Below are 23,205 nucleotides of genomic sequence, written 5' to 3' on the forward strand. Positions count from 1 at the left end.
TGCCACGTCTGCAGTTTCGTGTTTGTTTTGCAACCGCACTTATTAAGGAATTAATTTAGTCATTGCAAAACAAGGTCAGACATTAGCCGCAAACTGCAATGCAGCAAGTCGCCACACACACCCCCTCTCGAAGGCCCATAACACCACCCATGGAACTCCCACGCCCGGACGGCCTTCTTCGTGTTTCGAGGCCATTAGGCCCCAAGAAAATTTCCATGCGAAGAACAAGGACTTGAATCGGTGCGGTGTGCTCTCCCACCTATTTCACCTCCTTATCGAGACACCCCCGCATCCTCAGCGTGGGAAAAACCAGCCGAAAAGCGAGGAGTGGGTGGGAAAAGTGGGGACTGCGTGCCAAAATGCAGTTTCGTGACCGGCGAAAGGAGCTGACTGCGCCTTGTAAGCGATTCCCATTGCCTAAAAGCTTGTAAGCCAGTTTCCGGCTCCGGCTGCGACTACGGCTAAAACTACGACATCGTCTCCGGCTCAAGCACGAAAACTGTAGGGAAAGTATAGGTTTTAATATCGTAAAGAAAATATATGTCTGAAAAGTCCACACTGCTAATCAGGAAATCGTTGAAATAATAACCAAATTAAATGGGCAGTCGCCGAAAGGATATGCTAAAATATTTTAAAGCTTTCATGGAAATCATATCTGAAAATCAAGAGATCTGAAAAAATAGAAATCAACCAATTGAAATAATAACAAAATGCGTTGGCTTTAAATTCTGTTTTGTTTGACATTGTCCATCTGTGTGTAGACTTTGTTTTGTTTTATTTTGTGAAAAACGTCTTTAACTAAGAGCTAATCATAACCAACTAGAATAACATAAGTTAATAATTTATTTAAACGTTTAGCTAAGAACTAATAATCAATAAGCGGGTGTCGGGGCTTTGTTTCATTTTTTTTATAATAAATAACGAAAAACTTCAACTTGAAACATGGAAACGACCCCGAAGGGGATTTCCGCCCCCGGGGGGACAAACGGGTTAACCTGTCCCCGCCTGGGGGTTCGGAGAGGGGTGAGGGGTGTCCAATCCAAAGATGGTTTATGAACTAAAGAAAACTTAAAGGTTTTTATTTCATTTCATGAAAACAAAAAGTAGTAAATTATTAGGGGAGCGAGCATAAATCAATTACAAAGATAAAGTAAATTTAACAGTGTTTTTGTTGAACAAAAAAAAGGAATTGTTTTTTTTTGTTTCATATTTGTCTTGTAAGATTTCCATAGAAATGAGTTTTTGTGTTTTTTTTTTGTGCCCTAGGGAGAATTCTTTGTCTTTTGTTTGTGTTTTCTGTAGGCTATTAAATTAAATTAAATAGTTAAATTAAATTAATACAAATCGTTGTGGTATAAGTGTACATGCTGCTGAGTAACATTACAAATAAATTAATAGTAAATTAAGAGTAAGAGTACGATTCTAATGCCTTTCTCCAATGCGGCAAGCCTATTAGCCTATGTAGCGAGTCTAGCTTAATAATTTCAACGTTGCTCAAAATGCTGAGAGATCAGATCGTCGGGCGATCTGACCGCCTTTATATCTAGTATAGCCTAAGTGTGGAACATGGAATTGCTAGCTGTATCGAAGATCCTGGCTATCTAAACTCCTGGGGGTCCGATTAACGCGAAAGGATCTAGCAACTAGAACTAGTTTAGGTGCTAATACGTTGGGTGGTCTTGAGTGCTGCCCTCTAACTCTCTTTTAAAAAATTAGTTGATGGTTCTTTAGCCTATTTAAACTGTAGGTAGTATTAAGGTTCCTCAGTCTTCGCAGAGATTTCCGGTACAAGTACAAACTGCTCTAGTTAATGTTTTGTTTTGTTTTTAGATGGTTGCTGTAGCACTAAGCTGGGCCTATCAATGGACGATTTTGCCTAACAGGTCATAAATGGTCTGGATGCATACAGGCAGCGTTAGGCGCTCTCCGTCTTGACCACAAGGGGCATGGGTCCACCAAGGGTCAGGCCCGGCTGGGACTTCTGCAGCAGCTCCTCCTGCAGCAGGCTCATCGGATTCATGGGCATGCCCATATTGAGACCCATTCCCATGCCCATGTTCATGTTCATCTTCATGTCTAGCAGCGGATGGGAACTGGGGGACTTGGGCTCCTCCATTCTCTCGCCGCTCCTGCGCGACTCGCGACTCTCCCTGCCCTCGCGTCCCTCCCGGCCTTCCCTGCCCTCCCGCGATCCTCCCCTGGAATCGTATCGCGTGTGGGTCCTCATGTGCCTGGTGATCATGTCCCGGCGACAGGCGGCATACGGGCACTGCGGACACTTGTAGGGCTTCTCGCCGGTGTGAGTCCTCTGGTGGGTGGACAGGTGATCCGAGCGCGAGAACACCTGGCCGCACACCTTGCACGTGTACGGCTTGACGCCCGTGTGCAGGCGCATGTGGCGGGTCAGCATGTCGGAGCGGGCGAAGGATCGCCGGCACACATCGCAGGAATAGGCTTTGGCAATATCGTTAGCGGGATTGCGGGACTTGTGGCGCGAGGCCATGTGCTTGGCCAGGCGGTCGTGCAGCGAGAACATCTGGCCGCAGGTGGGGCAAACGTAGGCCACATCCGAACCGGGAGGCATCTCCTCCACCACCGGGGAGACGTCCAGGTTGTAGCGCCATGCCACCGTTTCCTTTGTTGTGGGCGAGGCCACATCGCCCTTGATCACCGGCACACCCACCGTGGTGGTGGGCACTTGCGAGTGGTGCATCTGCTGGTGGTGCAGTGGGTGCAATGGCATCTCCATCTTGATCATCGCTGCAGCCGCCGCCGCAGCAGCTGCATGTGCAGCGTTCATGGCGTTGGCATACGGAGAGTTGGGCGGTGGCTGGTGGTTGGGCGTGGCAGCGGTGGTGATGGGCATGTGACCCGAGTGGCTACTCGAAGCCGGCGACAGGGCACTCATGCTCTCCAAACTGCTGGCCGCACTCAGGGCCGGCGGTGGTGGCATCATGACGGCGGAACGCGACTCCTGGGAGGATTTGGAGCCGGACTTTTTGTACTTCTTGGGCTCCACCTCGTTGCGCATGCACAGGTCCAGAGGACGCTCCTGGGGCGGCGGCATGGGCTTCTTCTCGCCCTTCTTGCCCTTGGGCTTGGGACTAGTGCGCTTCTTGGTGGTGCTGGTGGTGGTCGTGGTGGCCACACTATTGCCCACCGAGGATTCGCTGCGCGGCGGTGAGGGCAGCGATGGCGGAGGTGAGTTATTGGCCAGCAGAGCGTGGGGCAGCATGTGATTGGAGCTGCTCTTCCGCTCGTGAGAAGTGGGCGAAGTCTCCGTCTCCGAGGCTATCGAAGAGGGGGTGTGCTGCAGGGGCGAGGGATAGAGATCTGGACGCCGTCGGAACACCTCATTCAGATACTTGGTGTGCAGGTAGTAACCGAACAGAGGAGACGGTATCGGGAAATACCTATCGTAAGGGCTGGGGATCTCAGTCTTGATGTCCACATGCAGCGGATTCTCCTTGTTCAGCGCCTGATTCTGATCCTGGGGTAGATTGCTCTGGGCGGCCTGCAGCTGCAGAGGACTCATGCTGATCCTGGGGCTGTCCTGATCGTTATCATCGCTGTGCGACAGCTCGAGATCCTCGCCGGAAATGTCCTCGTTCTCGTTGTCCATTTCCGGTTCGTTCTCCTCGTCCTCGCTGACGGGCTGCTCGCTCTTGATGTACTTGCCAGGATCCTCCTCCCGATCCTCCTCCTCCTCATCCGGTATGGAGTCATCATGATCCTCGTCATCCTGTTCGCCGTCTTCGGCCAAATCCTCCTCCATTTCCATGGGTTCCGCCTTGCAGGCCAGACCATTCGAGTGGGTCTCGTTGTTATTGTTATTATTATGGTGGTGCAGCTTGTCCAGCACCGCCGAGAGGCGCTTGCGCTTGCGCTGCTTCCACGGCACCACTATGTTGTTGTTGGCCACACTGGCCTGATTGTTGTTGTTGGAGTGGTTGGTGGCCACTGCTGCAGCCACGGCCGCCGCAGCAGCCGCCTGTTGGTGGAGGCTGAGGGCCAGCGGCAGGTGGTGCTGGTGGGGGTGGTGCTGGTGCTGCAGGGCGTGCGGATGCGGATACTGCAGGCCACCGTAGTGGGAGTGAGATTGGGCAGCTGCCGCGGGCGCAGGGTACATGTGGGGCAGATACTGCTGCTGCTGGTGGTGGTGATGGTGGTTGAAGTTGAGCAGCTGCGGCGGTGGTGCCGGCGGGGGGTGGGGCAGGGGCAGGTGGTGCGGGTGGTGCTGCGGCGGCTGCGGGGGCGGATTGTGCGGATTCGTGTGGTGACCATGCCCCATGGGGTCGGTGCCTTCTGCCATCGTCATGAGGTCAACTTTTTGCGGCTTCAGCGGCGGCTTCTCCTGCGGATTGGAGGCTTTCGGTTGGGATGGGGATTGGATCGGGGATGGGGGGCGGTTCTCCCGTTGCAGTTGTGCTGACCTTGGCAACTCCGGCCACAATTGATCCAGCCTGCGGGGTCTGGGATTCTTTCGGGCTACCTGGCGAGACTGCAAGTAAATGGAGGAGAAACAAAATACATCAAATTAATTATGGACATGACAAAGAATAATTTCTGTTAAAAATTAGTTGATAAAATATATGGAAATATTAAAAATTAGTTTTTCAGATTCAGGGGAGACATGGTAGTATTTATAATCACCATAAAACTTACTCAACGATAAAAACATTTTCAGGTTTTGGGGTACCCTAACCTAAGAAGTATCTGCCCTTGATGACTCGACAGTTTTGCTGAAATTTTTTTTCCAACACGCTTACCAATGGAAATCAATTAATCATAATTCTTAACAATTAAAACATTAACCAATTGTTTTTCTGCCAAATCAATTATTTAAACACCCACCACCATTCTTTCAGATCTTTTGCACAAGAGTAAAAGGAAACGTATCACTTCGGTTAGTTAAAGACAATTAGAAAAGACTTATTGTCCAAAGTTTGGTTTTGGTTGCGGGAGGCTTAGTAAATTTTTGGATTTACGAAGCTGAAAATTTAGCTTTCTTCCGGGACGAAGACAAAAATTTTCTGCGAAGACAAGAATTCCATCTCGCTTTAGCTCGGATACGATGCAGATAGTCATCTCCCTTGCACTCGATACTTTTAACACTTGTCACGCGCAGCGTTGCCAGATCGCCAATACTCCTACGCTTACGTAATTGGGTTAGAAGCAGAGAATTTAAGCCAAATCAAGAGGAAAATAAAACTAAAGATATGTTTTGAGGAAGCAATCAGTCAAGCATCAAAATGCAGCAATTTCCCCGGCATCCGTTTGTGTTGGCTTTCAGTCAAACAAATAAATAAGATAAATTTTGTGCTGAAGCTGCCAAAAAGAAATAACGTAACGAGAAGACAGATGACAACAACGGCGGCGTTTACGCTGCGTTAGTTTTATGCGTTTATCCGTACGGAATGGGGGAATGGGAAAGGGACGGAACGGTTAGATGGAACGGTGGAGTAGAGGAGTACAGTAGGGCCGAAAGGGTGCCGCGGGGAGGGAGTTCTGGTACAGTCTCCAGTCTCCAGTCTCCAACTCCCGCTGTGGGAATTTTTATGGCGCTGCCAGCAGATTTTATGGCGCTCAAAGTTTATGGGGCCTTTGGATTTTGGCGCTGCCTTCGCCTTGACCGGCGAACACCCCCTTTTTGTCACCACCCCCCAACCTCCGCCGCCTAAGCTTCTGGTCAGCGAAATCAATGAAGGAAAGGAGACAGGATGGAACGGGCGACAGTCCTGGACAGGATCGCATCGCATCGCATCTCGCCGTCTGGCGCCAACATTCGCAAATAATTAAAAGTTACCACACACACCAGGAGCTGGAGCAGGGGAGTAGAAAGGGGGGTGCCACCGAACCCAAAGGCAGTTGGCTCGGGAAAAGGACAAGGCACCACAAACGACAACAACAACAACAACAACAACGAGTGGCACGTCTGGAAGGACGTTTGCTGCATTGCGCTTATCCTTGTGATATATGAATATTGTGCACACACGCACGTAGCTGCGATATGGGTGGTGTAAAGCAGGGGTGGAGCAGGAGGTTTAAAGGGGGCTTGCAAGGGGTTCGCATGGGGTGGTGCAGCAGAAGCAGAACGAAGCTTTGTGCTGTGTCTGCCATAAGCCGTCAGTTTACGGTGGGGTCCTCAGCTGTGCACTGTGAAATACATTTTTAGGCTGAACTTTCAAAAAAATATACCTTTTTGATAAAAAAAATTAATAATTTAAAAAGAACCTAACCATTTTTATTATATTTTTTGTACTTCTTAATGGAGAAAAGTAAATACTAGGAATTACAGTTATTTCTTAGCTCAAAATTAAAGATTTAAACATTTATTATTTAAAAGAGTCCCATACCAATATTAAAAAATAGAAATTTCTAAAAAAATTATACCTTTTTGATAAACAAATTATTAATTTAAAAAGTCCCAGCCATTCTTATAGTTATTTTATGTCTTATGTCTTAGTCCAAAATTGAAGGTTAAAACCACCAATATTTGAAAGAGTACCATACCAAATAAAAATACAGAATAACATAAACTCTAATATAAGTTTTAAAAATGTAAGGCATTTCTGAACCGAAAATAAGAGATACGTTAAAATCAATTCTATAATTAAGAACCTTTTTTTAAGAATGCTTGCTATTTTTAATAACATAGATATAAAAAATGGTTAGATGTGATTTATTTTAAGCTTTAAAATGTTATAACACAGATACTTAAATAAATTTTTAAGGTCTTAGTCGTATGAAAATATTTGCTGACTCTCCCCCAGTTTCTTCCAGTGCACTCGTTGTCGTTGTCCTTCTGTTGGCAATTTGCGCCTACAACCGAGTGGCATGGGCGGGGGTCTCGGGTTAAGAGCAAGGGGCAGCCGGAGTCCATGTCCTTAACGGTCACGTGTTTGCTTTACGTGTTGAGAAAATGAAAAGAGCCGGACCCGTCTGTTTCCGAGTTGTTGGTGCTGTTGGCTTGCCGGCCAGCCGAGGAAGAGGTGTTGATGGGCCAGCGACAGGACACCTGTGTCCATCTGCTCATCCCCGGCCTTCGCCGCCACCCCTTTCACCTTTCACCTCCTGCCAGTTAGTGGCTTGCTATTGCCGTTGTTATTGTTGTCGCACATGTCTGCCCCTTTTGGTTTAATGGAGTGCGTGTCCTTTGTCCTGAGCGCCCCCCTTTTTTTTGCCCCCCCCTTTAAAGTTGTCTCAACTTTTTCGATTTCGCAACTTAAATGGAAAACGGTCGGAAAGTTTTTTGCATATCATAATTCATGTTCTATTTCCGGGAATAGGGTCACCACCCCACCAACCTCCCCCTCGCGTTTCATTATCCACCCGAAGGGCAATTAATATTCTTAATTAGGGTAATTAAACAGCGCAATGCTGACAACTATGCGAAAAACTTTACACCAGCAAATGTGGCCAACGGCATTGGCTGCTTTTCCTGCTTTTCCTCCTCTCCGCCCAACTTTTTCCCACTTCTTTTTCGCTGTCCCCCATATATATACCAGTATAAATACGTATATTCATAAAATAAAGTGAACAAAAAGCTGAAAAAAACATAAATTTTCACGCCAGTCGAGTTCTGCTGGGTTCTCCAAGGTTCCGCCGCTTTGGGGCCTTGTTAGCACGCGAAATCGGGGATCGGATTCACGGAGGAGGTGCGGCGGGTGAGTGTCGAGATTTTTGATTTATGGCTGGCAGAGTTTGGATAAACACAAACGTACGTATATCCGCATAAGTGTCCATACCCTTGCCAAGTGTTAATTAACTCGCAAAAGAAGTTGCCACTTTAAATCGATTGAGGAAAGTGCAGCGAAAGGGGTTTACAAATCATGATTCTTAACTTGGTCAGAAACTATCAGATCTTTTATGGTGTCATATGGAATAATCATCAGGATATCATAGATAATAAGACAACAAATATGAGCGCATATAATAACTATAATATATTTTTTAAGAAAGAGTCTTGTATACTTTATTAAAACAACAAATATGAGCGCATATAATAACTATAATAGATTGTTTAAGAAAGAATATTTAATATTTTGTTGAAGGGTACCCCCAACTTCGTTCTTAAAAATCCCAAAACTTTACTTTAATTCGTTTGGGGATTTTTTTTTGGCCAGGGCGAAAGATTGCATAATAAGAGAAGGGAAAAGACAAAATGGACTTGTCAGGCGATGGTGGAGATGGTGTGAAATTATGCTAAATGGAGTGTTAATTTTTGGCCACGGGTGGAATGACTTCGTAAGTGGCCAAAAATAAAACGGGAACGAAAGGCAATCGTAGATTTAATTAAGCTTTTTCCAGAGTGTAAACATGGCGCTAACAAGTCGCCAGCTAAAGACCAAAAAGAGCGGACAGCGAAACATGCTTGTAAGCAAATGTTTGGCAAAGTGGAACGGCGAATGCCAAGTGCTCGTAAGTGATCTGAAAACTGAAAACTGAACGCTGAGCGCTGAAAGCCGAAAGCTGGAAAAGTGCAAGCCAAGTGCAAAATGGCTGGGACTGCGACTCAAGACGGAAAAGCGCTGCTTAATTACGCCAAACAACCAACAACGCCGAACAATGAACAACGAACAACCAGCGAACAACGACGGCAACAACAACGGGGGGAAAACACTAGGAAGCGCATTAAATGGCGCTCATTTGTTGTCAACAATGGCAAAAATAAAAAATAAAACCAGAACCCAGATTTGCCAACTCGGCTTTGTTATTTCGCTCTGCAAAACTGCCGAGTGAAAACTGAAAATGTGCAATGCCATGGAAATATGATTCACGGCCAGTTTTTGAGGCAGTCCAACAACCGTATAGGTGACCAAAATAATTATAATAATTAGGCGGCGCACTTTGGCAACCGAAAAGGGGGTGAACTTTCGCATAAAAAATCCCCAGTTCCAAAAAAAGGGTTGTATGAGGAATACCTAAACAATAGGAGACCTTCTAATAAAGTAAATCTATTGTTATTTTGAGAGTTCTTGATCCTAAATATTCCTGTTTTGTGGGTATATAGTGAGATATTTATAGAACTATAATATTATTTTAATATATTGGTATACAAGATGTTAAAGAGTTGAATATTGGACTATCCCATCAAGTTGGAAACATCATTTATGACTTATTTATAGTATAAACAACTTATAAACAGAGGTATTCCCCGCTGAGTGACCACTGTATTTGCCTGGCATTTGTCACGCTTATTACACACAGCGAAACTTGATGAAGTTTTGCAGTAGCACCCGTCAAACACATCGTATAACCCCCTCCTTTTGGGACCCAGAGACGCCGCGATAAGCCTCGTGCCATGTGCCTCCTTTTTAGACCCCCTTTTCAAACCCCTCCCCTGTCTCACAAAACCGACGACAGTTCGCAGAGCTAAGCAAATAAAATTGCAGAAATTAAAATGTAAACAATTTGTTGGTGTGCGATTGCAGTTGTTGGTGTTGCCACGCCCCTGTCGGGCTCCCCCGCCCCCAAAATCTCCGGGGGACTGTGGCCATTAATCTGGCAAATGTCTCTGACGCCATTTAAGCCACACTTCACTGGAGTTTACTTCACTTGTCTTTGGTCGTAATAAACGACATCATAAACATCAGCATTCAACGTGATATGCATTGATAATGGACGGGCCTTCTGTGTGGAGAAAGGGGGTATAGAAGGGGGGCTTTAGAGCCCCAACTTCAATCACAAGTGCAAAGACAACACCAGCCAACAGCAACAACTCGCTGCCCGAAGGCAAACAAAGCATGACGGGGCAGAAATATGGCTAATAAAATAAAACGCCATTTGCTTAGCCACGACAACGAACTCAACTGCTCATCAAACGAGATATAATAAAAAACAGAAAACAACAACGTGGGGAAAACTCTTTTTACGCCTACAACAATCGCCGCTGTTGCTGGTAGCCAATGACAGCAGCAACATGTTGCTGAGCCCGCCCCCCGCGGCAACACGAGCTCGCAACTGGCTGGAAAAGCTCTGGCTCAATTGTTTTCGTTTGGGAAAAACTCTCGGGTGAAGCCAGGGAGCTTGGAGAAAAATTACGAGGAAAATGCGGCCTTGGAAAACCAGGAATGCCATTTATGGTAGCAGTTAAAGCCATGATAATCTAAGTTTATTTTAATGTAGTTATCTAATATATTTTTTTGATTTAATGGAAACTTTATCTGATAGTTTTTAATAATTAAATATAATAAAATAACATGTATTTCTAAATAACTTATGTTTACCCCTCTTCCAATACCAACAGATCTCCATTCTTCCCATATGCATTACTACTTTCTCTTTGCTCTAAACTCTGATATGAAAGTGTTCCTATTACATATTTTAGGGTTGTTCAATTTATTTTTTACAGGGAATATATTTAAATGAATAGTTATTATTAATCCTCTTCTAATACCAACAGATATTGTATCTCCATTTTGCAATAAACATTTTTATAGAATTTCTATAAGTTCTCTCTGTTTTGAACTCTGATCTCTGTATAGCCTATTATATATCTCCCTATTTCATTATCGCCTTGCTCCCCCGCCTTTACATTGCCTATGAGGCGAACTCATTTATTATAACTAGCTTGGCTGCTACTGTTGCTCGTTTGCTTTCAATTGGTGCCCCTGTCTGAATGTGAATCTGAATCTGAGTCTGAATGCGAGCTTGGCGCACTGCAATTAAAATGATCACTGTAATTTGAAAACGACTGCGAATTGGCCCGGACCAAATTTGACGTCAATATGTGAGCTAACGATATGCTAATTAGTTGCCACTGCTACCGGAGCCGTGGACTCGGATCATTAATTAAGAGGGGCTCTGATCTGGGGATTGACGTGGTTGCAGGTTGCAGGTTGCAGCCTACGCTACCGTTGGCCAAGTGGATAATGCCAGATAATGGCGATTTCCTGCCACCAGGCCAATTGTTGCTGCCGTGCCAAGGAGCAACAGCAACAGCAGCAGCAGCACCGCAGCAACAGCAGCAATACCCGAGCAACATGCTGCCCCTGGCTGACCGCAGCTTAAATAAAATTACATTCAAATTCAATTGTAAATGCATTTTATCTGTTGGTTTTGCTGCTGCTGCTGCCGGGGCTGTAAACTGCAATCATGTTGCACATTTTTCTCTGGCAGGCCGAGGTCCGATCTCGAGTCCCCAGCCTAGAGACTGGGACGCTGGCCTTTTACAATCAAATGTAATTATTTTTGCAATATACACCTTCAGCTGCTTTTGCAGCAACAAGTTGCTTAGCATACTTCCGTTTGAGCCACAAAAGGCCGCGCCCGAGAACCTGGAGCCTGCAACTGCAACCTGGAGTCGTCTCTGAACTTGGCCATATAACTCGGGCCAAGGGGGATCCGGGATCGCGTGATCAAAGTCAATTTAGCTGCGATATACAGACACATTTGTTTTGCTGTTGCTGCCGCAGCAACTTCTGTTGCACGTAGGCCGGCCCAACGATCCTGTCGTCATCTGCTGCTGCCGCTGGTGCAGCTAAATTAAACCATTGCCGCCTTATCGTTGCCGACTAACAGAGGCGCCTAAAAGGGCCACAGAAAATGGGAAGGGGACTCAGAGAAAATAAAAATAAATGCAAAACAGGTTTAAACACGAAAATGCGTCAACCTGGTCACACTCTTTAATGTCGAGTTTCCTCTGTCAGTTTAATATTCATAGCTTTACAAAGTCAAGTCGATCCTAAATTGGCATACAATTTTCGCAGCATCGACGGGGTTATACAACCTTTAAATTGTTTGCTTAAAATATTAAAAATAAACAAACTGGTCAGATTACATAATTGCAATAAACTGGACATTGGTCTCTCTATTTAGCTTTTACCTTCACTTTACACAATTGCTTCCAAAACGTATTGAATTTCTGCCACTTGGCCACACTCTTTAATGTGGCACTTCCTCTTTCTGTTTTCTATTCTTGGCTTTGGCAAATGTTTATCATAATTAGCCACACGATTTGCTGCTTAATCGCTGCATTAACATAAATAGCAGAAAAGAGCTGAAAACGAAATGAATCGTAGGAACTTGCAAGCAAAAAAACCGAAAATCGCCACAAGCGAAAAGTCTTCAGAAAAAATGGTTTCTTTGACCAAACTAAAGATCCCTGGCTCATTTCATGCTAATTATATATGGCCGGGCTAAAATGAATGGCTGGAACGCCCGCCATTTTAGCCTAGACTAGAGAAGCGCGCTTTGGCTTCATTTGGAGTCGGAAATTATTTAATTTTAACCTCTGGGGGCCAGCAATCATCATTAAGCACGAGCTCTGTATGCCGCATATTTGTTTTTTCCCTCTTGTTTCTGTCTTTTACTTAACGTAGAGGGTTTTTGGGCAAAAGGTTTTGGGTCAGCGCCAAGGGGGCAAACCTCCGAGTCCGCCCACTCCACCTTCTCCATATCCGTTCGGCCCTCTCCAGTTCGTTTATCAGTCAAAAGCGATCTTTGCAATTAGCCTTAAACGCTTTTTGGCTCAACACGAAGCCCAGAAAGTACGTCGAAAACCTTCGAAAATCAACCGAATAGCCCGAAAACCCCCGAAAATCCCGAAAACCCTCAACTGGGTCACAGGTCCAGCCTGTCTCATCCTCCGTCCGTCACATTATCAGAACGAAATTATCGTATATCAACCTTCGGCCGTCGAGAATTGCAGCGCCTGCATATTTATTTTTAATCATCTTTGTGAAAGCAGGTGAAATTTTTGGCATTTATGAAAGTGCAGCAGCGTGACTCGGTTCGGTTTCGTATAAAAATTAATATAGATTGCAAGTGGGGATACGCAGCGGCAACAGCAACAGCAACAGCAAGAGCAAAAGCAACAAGTTGAAAGTATCTGAGCGTTTTGCGGCACATTTTCCCGTTTCTTTTTCGCTTTGTGTAAAATTTATTATGCCAAAGGCCGATCATTATCGGGTAGCCAAATTATATATGCGCGCGCGCACATGATGCGCATTAAGGGTTCCCAGTTCCCCAGTTCCCATTGCCCACATCGATCTGCTACGATCTCCGCGATCCTCGCAGGGATCTTGGTTAACCGCAGGCTCTCTGGGGCCAAAACTATAAAATGTCGCAGACTATAAATCCACTTGGAGCAATAAATTTCTCAAAATGTCAGCGCAGGCTCCCGCATTAATTACAGACTCCGTGCGAGTTCGATGTTGCTGCTGGGACATTGGAGCAACATATCGCCATGTTGCTGGCACGCCAGCAACACCCGCATCTGGGCTCCCCAGCTCCGGTAATGTGAGCCGTTCCGAGGCATGTAATCAATAGTTGTAACCACCGAAAGTGCACCACCACTCCACCGAGCCATTGAACCACTGAACCACCAATATCTTGGAGTTTTCTGTTTTCTGAGTGCTGTTTTGTGACCGCAAAGGCAAGTGCAAAGCATTCAATTTTTGCCCCGTTGACTGCAACAAGTTCTTTCAATTTGCGTTGCCAGGTGGAGTCGACAACAACAACAACAACAAAAACAAGAACTAAAATAATAATAACAACACAGGGAACAACAACAGCCAGCAACAACAAAAACAACCCACAATTGCAAACTTGCGCGTGTTTTGGCTCGCATTTTGATTGCCTACAAGCCGTTGCTGTCACTTTGCATTATACGAGAGTCCAAGAGTCCAGAGGGGGGCTTTCAAGAGCGGGTCTAGGGGGTTTCTCATGGGGTTTTGAGGGGACTTGAGGGTCGGGAGGCCTTTCGACGAGCGTCAGACGTTGAAAAACGCGCGCAATACCTGTGTAAAACGCACTTAAAACATAGCAAATGAAATAGAGTTTATAGATCGATATCGAAAGGAAACTAAAAGAGAATGGATAATACGTTTTTATCTATATACATAGATATACTTTTAAAAGTGAAAGAAAATGGTTTGACATATTCAAATAGAAATTAAGTTTAATTAAAGATCATGTCATATAATCCTTTTTTTAACAAGATTAAAATTCATAAAAAATTAACCGGTTGATTTTATAGAATTATTTTTAAAGAACATCTATCTATTGTCATATTAAAAACTCGTAGAGTTTATAGATCGATTTCGAAAGGAAACTAAAAGAGAATGGATAACACGATTTTATCTAGATGGAGATACTGATTTTACTTTTAAAAGCGAAAGAAAAAAGTCTGACGAATTTAAATAGAAATTAAATAAAATTAGAGATCATGTTATAGAATCCTTTTTTTTAATAAGATTAAGATATGATATAATATAAATTAATACAAAATTAAGTTTTTGATTTTATGGAATTATTTCCAAAGAAAATATACTCAATTGTCATCCAAAAAACCCACAGTTTGACTCCAAATATTTCTTTTACAAAGTGCAGGCTTTTGAGGGCCATTTAAAACAATCGTTACTGAAAATTCCAAACATAAGAAAACTCGCCAGTGTCAAGAAATGACCTTAAGCTTCCTTGGCTTTTTTCTATTCAGTCAGCTCCACGGGGAGGCCCTTGGAAGTCATTAATTTTCAGTGTCCGATCACAGTTTCAGGCTTTGATTTTCTCGGTGGTTTTATTTTTCTTTTTTTCGGGGGGACCTGGCGCGATTAAACCGCAATTATGCTGTGTTTGATATGTTAATTTCGCTGGATCGCTTGAAAGAACACACAATTATGCTGGCGGGACGGCTAATTTATGCAGCTCGTGTGAGAGATCGATTGATCGATGGCGGGACTCATCACCGGCAGGTGTTAATTGATTTCATTCGCTTGTAATTTGACTCGTTTGTTTATGGCCCCGTATATCGGGTGTATTTACCGTTCGCGTACCGTTTCTCCAAATCCAAATCCGATCCCCAATCTCAACTCAATTATGGAGATATTGTGGCGATGTGCCGATGTGATGGTGACAAATTTCGGGCGCACAAATAAGACCAAATCGAAAGACTCCGGCGTTGTTCAATGGGCGCTCGAATGAATGGAACTGCGCCTCCGCTGCCTGCTGCTGCGGCTTTTCTCTTGGCTTTTTGTTAATTAAGCTGTATTTCATGCAGCTGACGGATTTATGAATAAAGCGCCACCGCCGACGAGACTTAAAAATCCACAAAACCGAAAACGCTTCGAAAAAATCGAGAAAAGCGAGCAAAAAATATTAAAAGTCGGGCGCGCGCAGACATGAAAAATGCGAATGTGATGACACCCAAAAAAAAAGTGCAGCAAAACGCGGGGCGTGTCGAAAGAAATCTCTTCTACTAGCCATTGGATTCGATGGATTACACTTGGCCAACAATCGAGAGATCGGAACATTCGGACATGTGGACATGTGGAACGCTTTTCTGGCCTTAATCGCCACTGGCCGGGCCAAATCGCAAAGGTCGTCGCGTCTGCTGCTGCCGGCCAATTGAGCTGTTGTTGTGCGCTTGTCGTTGACGTCATGTTAATTTTTTGTGTGTTGCCAACAAATGGGGATTTTTATGGTCAGGCTGCCAGCTTTTGGAGGCAGCATCGAAATCAGCAGCAGCTTCAGGGGGCAGCCTCGCAAAATCGCAAACCCGCAAACTCGCGAATGCGACTTGCGACTGTCGCGAGCAATTAATCTTCAAAAGTGGCCAGGTCCAGCTGCACTGGCTCGAATCGTTTTATTTTCTTATTTTATGTTTTTCGGACCAACTCGTATTCGAGACGAAACTTGGCAATCTGTCCGGAGTGCTCAGCCTCACTCGCTTTCAATGGCAACCGGCGATTCCTTTGGCGGGGAAGGTCTCCGAGTTGACGCCCCCGCCAGTGCTGCACCTGCCCAGCGATACCCGAAACCACTCACGAAGGATCTTAAAAGAGGGTGCGATAGTTTATAGCCACTCCGAAACTAGAAAGCATATCACCTTTCTTAAGTTAAGTTCATTCATTCATTGTTCTATAGTCATTCATAAACATCGATTTTTATACATGTTCAAAGTATTGATCAAAGAGTTGGTATTTATTATATTACAAATATTTGGGATATTTTAGATGGATCTCAAGGTATTTCGATGCTATAAATATCTTATACGAAGTGTATATTTTTTTCTTTTTTTCGGTATGTCTAGGGAAAGTTCTTAGCTTAAAATGTATTTACCATTTAACCAACAATTTAATTTTTAATAACATGTTTTAATTAATTGTTCAAAGAACTTGCATTTAATTTATTTAAGATCCATCTAAAATGGATCTCAAAATAAGGAAGTGGGTTTTTTAATGGAATATATATTTTTCCCTATCCTTATAAAATTTGTTTTTGATAATTTGGAAGATAAAGTGAATTAAAGCGGTTAAATTCATTATTATTTGATCTAAAATGTTTCGAATTTTTTGTCATAACTTGTCACTCTTAAACAAGTTTTTTTACAAGGCTATACACGTGTACATATTTTAAAAAAGATTTTACCAATTTGTATGTGATCTTTAACAATGATGAGAGGTAAAAAAGATTATACCAATTTGTATGTGACTTATAACACTGAAGTATGAAGTTGTAATGATAGTTTTTAATACCTCTTTCTATCAAGCAATAAAAAAAAATTTCAGTTTATTTTTAAATATGACGATAAGCTTTCAAAATAATGCCACCTCTGATTTTGGCAAAACGCAAGATCGCCAAGAGACGAGACACCGGCTTGTGGCCAAGTTGGACAGCCCGAGCCGCACATGATCGATCTGAAGGGGATCTGTGGATCCCGCCCCCTCCCACACCCCCGCCCCTGGCCTGTCCCCGTCGCACGCATTAAATTCAAAATGCGTTTCAGCTTTTTGTGAAGGTTGCCCAGGTTGGCCAGGTGGAGTTGCGAATCGCAAAATAAAGCAGCCAGGCCAGGGTTGTCATTCGGAGCCGAAAAAACAAAATGCGGCACAAGCGGCAGCAGCTGGTGCTGCGAACTTACCTCTTTGATTTAGATGGTGGTCGAGTCCGATGGCCGCAGATAGTCTGGCATAGTCTGGAAAAAAGCAGAGAAGAACGGGGTGGAAAGCGGTTAGAGATTTGAGATTTTTTGGCGATGATGCAGCTATGTGCTGCCATATGACAAATTGTGGCAGCTAGCTGGCAGAGCGGATTTTTCAGCTGCTAATTGCTGCGGTAATTAAAGCAGAACACAGCCGAGCGCGGAGATCATTAATCAAGCTGGAAATAGTTGGCAGGTTGGACAAAACTCTCGGCCCGCGAGCTCATAAATATTTAATGGCCTAGGCAAATACCGATCGAAGCCGTTGGTTCTCAGACTGCTTGGCGATTTAATGAACATTTTGGCCAACTTTTTTGGAGGGGCTCCCGATCAATGGGGTATGGGGTATGGGGTTTCCCCCTCCGTCCCCAAAGACATTGATTGATTGAAGTGTTTTAATATTAGTTACAAAATTAGCCCCCCGAAAAAGAGCGGTTGCCACCCACAAACCTGGCCAAATTAAGTGGGCGTTTCGGGCCACCGAAAAAAAAGCTTAAGAGAGAGAGATATCAAAAAAAAGGGGGGTAAAAGCCGCCGAATGATTGGCAATCGAAGGCAAACCCCACGGCAGCTGATTGATGGGGGAAGCGTTTAGAATTGCCTTCGATAAATTATAATTTATTTATTTTTGTTCATTAATACAGTAGCCGCAACAACGGCGATAAAAACAAACAAATGTCAGGCTGCAATTGTGGCTACTGCCTTTTTTGGACCAGACAATTGCGGCTATTATTTGCTAATTATTTAAGCAATTTAAGCCATTTATAACAAGAAATGTCAACATGATTTGCATTGCAGGGGCGCAGCAAAAGGGGGGCTTACATAGTGCGGGTGCTTTGTTTTGGCGGCTAATTGGCGTGTTGCTGGCGTAGCTGCGACATGTTGCTGGCGGGTGCAGCCGAATCGATTGCCACCTGTTGCAATTAGGCATGCAACACGGCATGTTGCGGTTGCATGTGGCATATGACCAGCAGCAATGTGACCAGTTTTCAGTAACCAGCAGCAGCAGCTGGGCGACCTTAACAAATATGCGGCCCAAAACCAAGAGCGAAAAGCCATAAGAAAAACCACAACCAAATCCAAAACGAGTATCTGTATCTGTGCCACAGCTGCCTGGAACTGGAAATCGCTGATAAACTCTGGCTCCGCCTTATCGCACCCCCACAACAACAGCCAGAAGCCACTCTTATCTCACGAACCTTGGCCTCTTCAATCTTCAATCTGAATCTTTGTGCGTGAACTGGACCAAGGCACTCGAAACTATTCGACAACGCCTACTCAAAAAAGTAGAGACGAGAAGAGAAAACCGATCCGACAGCCTAGATAAACATCGTTTTGTGTGCGTTATTGAAATTCGAATTTCAAATGAGCCACGCAACAGGGAAAATCTATTTCACTTTTTTTCCAGAGCTGCGGTGGGAAAATATTTTTCTTGGGTTATGGCATGCACATATCTGAAAACCGTTTGACTTTTGCAGTTAAACTTTCAAATGCAATTAGTTGCGGGCATAAATTACATAGAACCTCGGACTGACCAACGCAAGAGCTGCTATTAAAATGATTGCCAGCGAGGGTGACCCACCTACTACTCCTACAATCAACGAGCCGTGCATGCAACGTAGAAATTGCTGCCTGGCAGCAACATCAGTAGCTACAGCAGCAACAGCAACAGCAGCGGCACAAAATTAGCAGCGCGTGCTAAACAATTGCCCCGAGCAACAGTAGCTGCCACACAACACCATGCCACACAGCAGAAAAAACACATACCCACCCACTCTAACACACAGCCAGTTTGCATATATTGTTTTACCAGCAATATGGCGGCAGCACGGCAGCAACATCGCCGGCACAGCAGCAACTAGCAATGGTAATTGCAACAATTTAACGGTCTGTCGCTTGGCTCTGCGCTTAAGTGTACTTTTGGGTGCAGTGTCTCTGGCGAATCTCTTCTTTTTTTTTGGGCAGCCTACAACTTAATCAAAAACTAATTGCATTTGCATACTATGGAGATGCAAGAGTTGCTGGTGATTTTGCTGCTGCTGCGTAGGCCCCTCCACGGATGTGGTTTTCAACGCTTGGCTGTGTCAACTTTCAATCAAAGTCAACAAAAAAGCTAAGAAAAAAATCGGAGAAAAAAAGGCAACCCACTGTGGTTTACTTTAGCCAAGCCCAAAGTCAGCTTCCTGGCCAGCAACCGCAAAAAACACCGGCAACAACTTCTGGCTAGCGGGTGCTGGCCATCTCAGGTGGTCAAGTTCTCCGCTCTCCTCTCAACCGTGGGAGCCTGGCCATAAAGAGTAAATTAAAAACACACACACATCGCATCCCTCGGATACTGAGATACTCGGATACACAGATTCCTGGGCATACGCAGCTCACATTCTAATTTATAAGGCGGACGCCCGCGCAGGCTACGCATTTCTGGGGCTCTCTCTGGAGCTCAGTACTTCTGCGGATCTGCATTTCTGCACGAAAGCCAAAGGCTGGACGGGATTGCGGGCTCTGCAGACTCCGCAGACTGCAGACTGCGACTGATGGATCACCGTAGATAAGCGAATCTTGCAGATAATCGCATCACTCACTGGGAGTCGTCTCCTTTGGAGCCTGCTCCTCTGGCAGGTTGCAGGCTTTTCGGCCCCGGAGACATGCAATAATTTTCAAACAGCAGACTCCAACTCCCAGTCCAACTCCGAGCAACTCCACCAAGATGATGATGCATGACAGTGACAGTGCGTTGTTGTTGCTGCTGCTGCCGTTGCCGTTGCTGTTGCTGCTGCTGCTGCGTTGATGTTGCTGCCACTGCTGTTGTGTTGCATGACATTAAGCATGTTGCAAACAGACGCTGCCTCGCCAAACTGACAATGAGTCCTGCTGCAGCGAATTGTGGGTGCTTCGGAAATTAGCCACAAAGGTGGGGAGCAACAAAGGGGGGCAGGAAAAGCAGTGCACGGAAAAAAATACTCCATATTTACTCAGCGAGTTTAGGAAGAATTATCATTGATATAAAACTGTCAATGTATTAAAATTGGCTTGTCTTAAAATATTTAAACTTTTATTAAAATCTTGTAAATTTAACACATTTGTTAAACAAAAAAATTTAAAAGAAAACTGTATTGCCTAAAGTGTTTGCTCATATTCGCATAAAGTTCTTTTGGTAATTTCAAAATTATATCAAAATATAAAGGAAGTCTTTCTGGCATTAAATAAAAGTCGTTTTACCTCTTTAAACAACACAGGAACTTTAATCTTTTTATTTTTAAATGTGTCAAATTTGTTCACTCAAAACATTAAATTTGAATACATACTACACATAAATAAACTAATCTTTTGTGGACATGTAAACATCAAGATCTTTTAATAAGCTTCCTTTTATATACTTTAACTAAATTTAGCATTTACCCCCTTTTTTCTCTTCCTGCAGCTCGAAACTTATTTTCATGCTTCATCTGCAGAGAGAGGCAAAATAAGTTAACAGCAAAAAGGGAATCTTTACAAGCGCAACGAAAGCTGAAATGAATTACAACTTCTACGGCATTCCCGGGCTTTGTTTAGAGCAAAAAAAAATCAATTAAAATTCATAGCTTTTATGCAGTCCTCCATTCGAATGCTGTTATTTATTTATTCTTTTCTCGTAGGGCGGGGAGCTGCAGCTTCTTGTGTCCAAAAAGAAGGGACAACAGCTGCCTCAAAGTGAAGCTGGCGCCAGTCGAGTTGAGCTGATAAAAATCACGCCGATGCAGCATCAACAAAACTGGCCAAGATTTTCTCCAGGCCTTACCTGTTTTTTTTCGGTTTTTGTGGAGGATGTCTGGGGAAATGAGGGGGCTAAGGGGGTTTTATGTCTAGCCACCGACGCAGTTGCAGGGGCAACGTCAACGGGGCCTCATCATTATCATCATTAAAATGTCAGTTAATAATTTCTACCTACCTCAAAAACCCCTCAGCCGCGCTGAACTTTTTGGAGTAGTTTACAGCATTCGAAAGGGTTTCTGATGTTTTTCTTGGCTACCTGGTGGACTGAAGATGGTGTCTGTGGGTGGTCACCTCCAACCCCTTGACCTTATTTGGGGCATTAAGAGAGAGACAGATAAACAGAGCGATAGAGAGAGAGAGAGAGATGGAGGTGTATCCTGTCGAGTTCGTTGCTTGAGTCTTTTGTTTTTGGCGGCCGCAGCGAGGGAAATGTGAAAAATGCTCAAATTGCGGTGTGCAATTCGAGTGGCCCAAGCAGGTTGCTACTGCCACTCCGAGTTGCGAGTTGCAAGTTGCTGTTGCACCTGCAGACAATTGCTAATAATTATTTATGCGGCCCAGGGGCAGCTCGCTGGTCTCCTAGAGAAGAGTGGCTGCCACTTGGCATTGGCTACTGTGCCACACCCCCAGCCCCTTTTTTCTTGGCTCATCAGGCAGTTAATGACCAGTCGACGTGGTCATCGGCCAATCCATAATTATACCAGCTTATGTACGTACGAACTTCGTATGTATACCAATCTACAGAGAGCTGCATTGCTGTTTCTCTTTCTTTTTTTTGTGGGTGGAGTTACGCCTTTACCCTCACGCCACCGCTCCCCTGCTTTCGGTTTTAATTTAATAATATTTTGTTACTTTATAGGCCGAAGCGACAAGCTTGTTTACAAGCTCCAAACATGCAACAACTTTAATAGTGGTCGGCCAAACAGCAGGCAAATCTACGGAGAAAGAGATAGCTTAAGAGGCCCGAGCTCCTTAGCACATTGGCAGCACAATGCGGTCGTAAGTTGTGGCATTTTGCGCACTTCCTGTCGCCTGTCGACCAAAGTTCCTTCTGTATCCTACTCAACTACATATATGGCCCAGTCAGTTGGCTCCCCCACTTTTGTGAAAACTTTTTGCCACACGCACGCATTGCAGTTGTTTTGCATAACGCCTTTAACTGCGCCAAGTTCCCTAGTTTTCCTAGCTTTCCCATTTTCCCATTTTCCCCTGCTGTTTTCCATTTCTGCCACTAGTACACCCCCAAAAGTAATCCCCACCATAGACACATTTAACTTGTTCGCCTTGCATGCGATTAGTTTGGTAATTTGATTGCGCCAGTATCTGTATCTCTCTACTTTGAGTTAAGTTGTTAAACTTTGTCCTTGCACTCGGTTTGGCTTTGCGTGCCGGCTAATTGAAAGGATTTGTGGGAAATAGTTAAGCCCCCTGACTGACACCCCCCTTTCTCAGACATTTCCTGCTTGGCTTTCCCAGGCCTGGGAAAAGACCTTCGGGTGCAATTAGCCGACTGGCAGAAAGGGAAAATGTGCAGCCTCATCTAATCTAATCAAAGGCAACGGCAGCTTGCGTAATAACTTCCGTTTTGGAATCTGCCCTCCGTTCAATTAAATCAATAACTGGCTAATCAGTTGCTTCTTCGATTCGTCCCTCTTTTCATGGTGCATATCCGTTTTGTGTTTCGAGCCCGGCTGAAATCACGATCATCATCATTGTCATCATATATAGGACTGGGCTGGGATCCATCCTTTGCCAAGTCATTATCCCAAGTCTTCCCCGTGTTTTTGTTTGGTTTGGTTCTTTTTATTCTTATTTTTCTCCTTCGTTTTTTAACTTGGCCCCTCGCAGTTTGTTCTTTTGGACCAGTTTGACAGGTGTTTTCTTGCCGCTGACTGAAGCCCGATTCTATGCGACGTCTGCGCCTCTCCGGCTGTTTATTTGTTTTGTTTAACCGTCGGTTTTAACCTGGCTTTTGCTTTTGACCGGGTCTCGAGATTCGGTTTTGGTTGAGGTTTCGGTTTCGGTTTTGGTTTCGGGTCGTGTGGCGGCTTCTTGAATGCAAGCGGTTCTACTCGTATTCGTATTCGTATTCGTATTTTAAATACGCTCTGACATCAGAGCCCCACCATCCCATGTGTCTTCTGGCGTGTCTTCTCCTTTTCTTCGTCTGCTTTAATTATAATTTATCTGACTTGTGCCTTAGTCGGCATCGACGACATCCAGCGTGAGCGTATCTCAAAGTTTTTGACTTTTATCTGCTGCTGAATTGATGAGTATATAATAAGACTTTATTGGTCGAAAAGCGGCTTTCAGGAATTTCTTTCAGTCAAGTGGAATGGGTGTTTCTCTGGCGATCCACCAACTCCATCTCCATCTCCATCTGAATCTGAATCTGAATCTCAGTCTCCTGTCGCCTGTCGTGGGTGTCGTTTCTCCTTCAGATCCTTTCCCGTTCTTTGGGCGAGCGTGAGAAACAATTCCTTGTGGTTTCTGTGGCAATGCATTTCTCTTGTTGCCGCTGCCACGAA

The 23,205-nt window shown here is 44.5% G+C and overlaps 1 protein-coding gene across 2 annotated transcripts in view; it reads right to left on the bottom strand.

Annotated features, from left to right (window-relative positions):
- Positions 1-726: 726 nt before the first annotated feature.
- klu (zinc finger protein klumpfuss) overlaps positions 727-23,205 on the bottom strand; it is a 29,058-nt gene continuing 6,579 nt past the window's right edge. The window contains exons 2-3 of one of the 2 annotated variants that reach the window (XM_036815640.3): positions 16,865-16,918; positions 727-4,501 (exon numbers count right to left, since the gene is read on the bottom strand). In XM_036815640.3, coding sequence (XP_036671535.3) covers positions 1,916-4,318 — 2,403 coding nt within the window. In that variant the 5' untranslated portion in view covers positions 4,319-4,501; positions 16,865-16,918 and the 3' untranslated portion in view covers positions 727-1,915. Of the gene's footprint in view, positions 4,502-4,854; positions 4,872-16,864; positions 16,919-23,205 lie in introns of those variants that run through there. The other variant, XM_070995673.1, reaches the window with a different exon arrangement.

This window comes from Drosophila suzukii, chromosome 3 (assembly GCF_043229965.1).
Source record: "Drosophila suzukii chromosome 3, CBGP_Dsuzu_IsoJpt1.0, whole genome shotgun sequence".
Taxonomy (NCBI): Eukaryota; Metazoa; Arthropoda; class Insecta; order Diptera; family Drosophilidae; genus Drosophila; species Drosophila suzukii.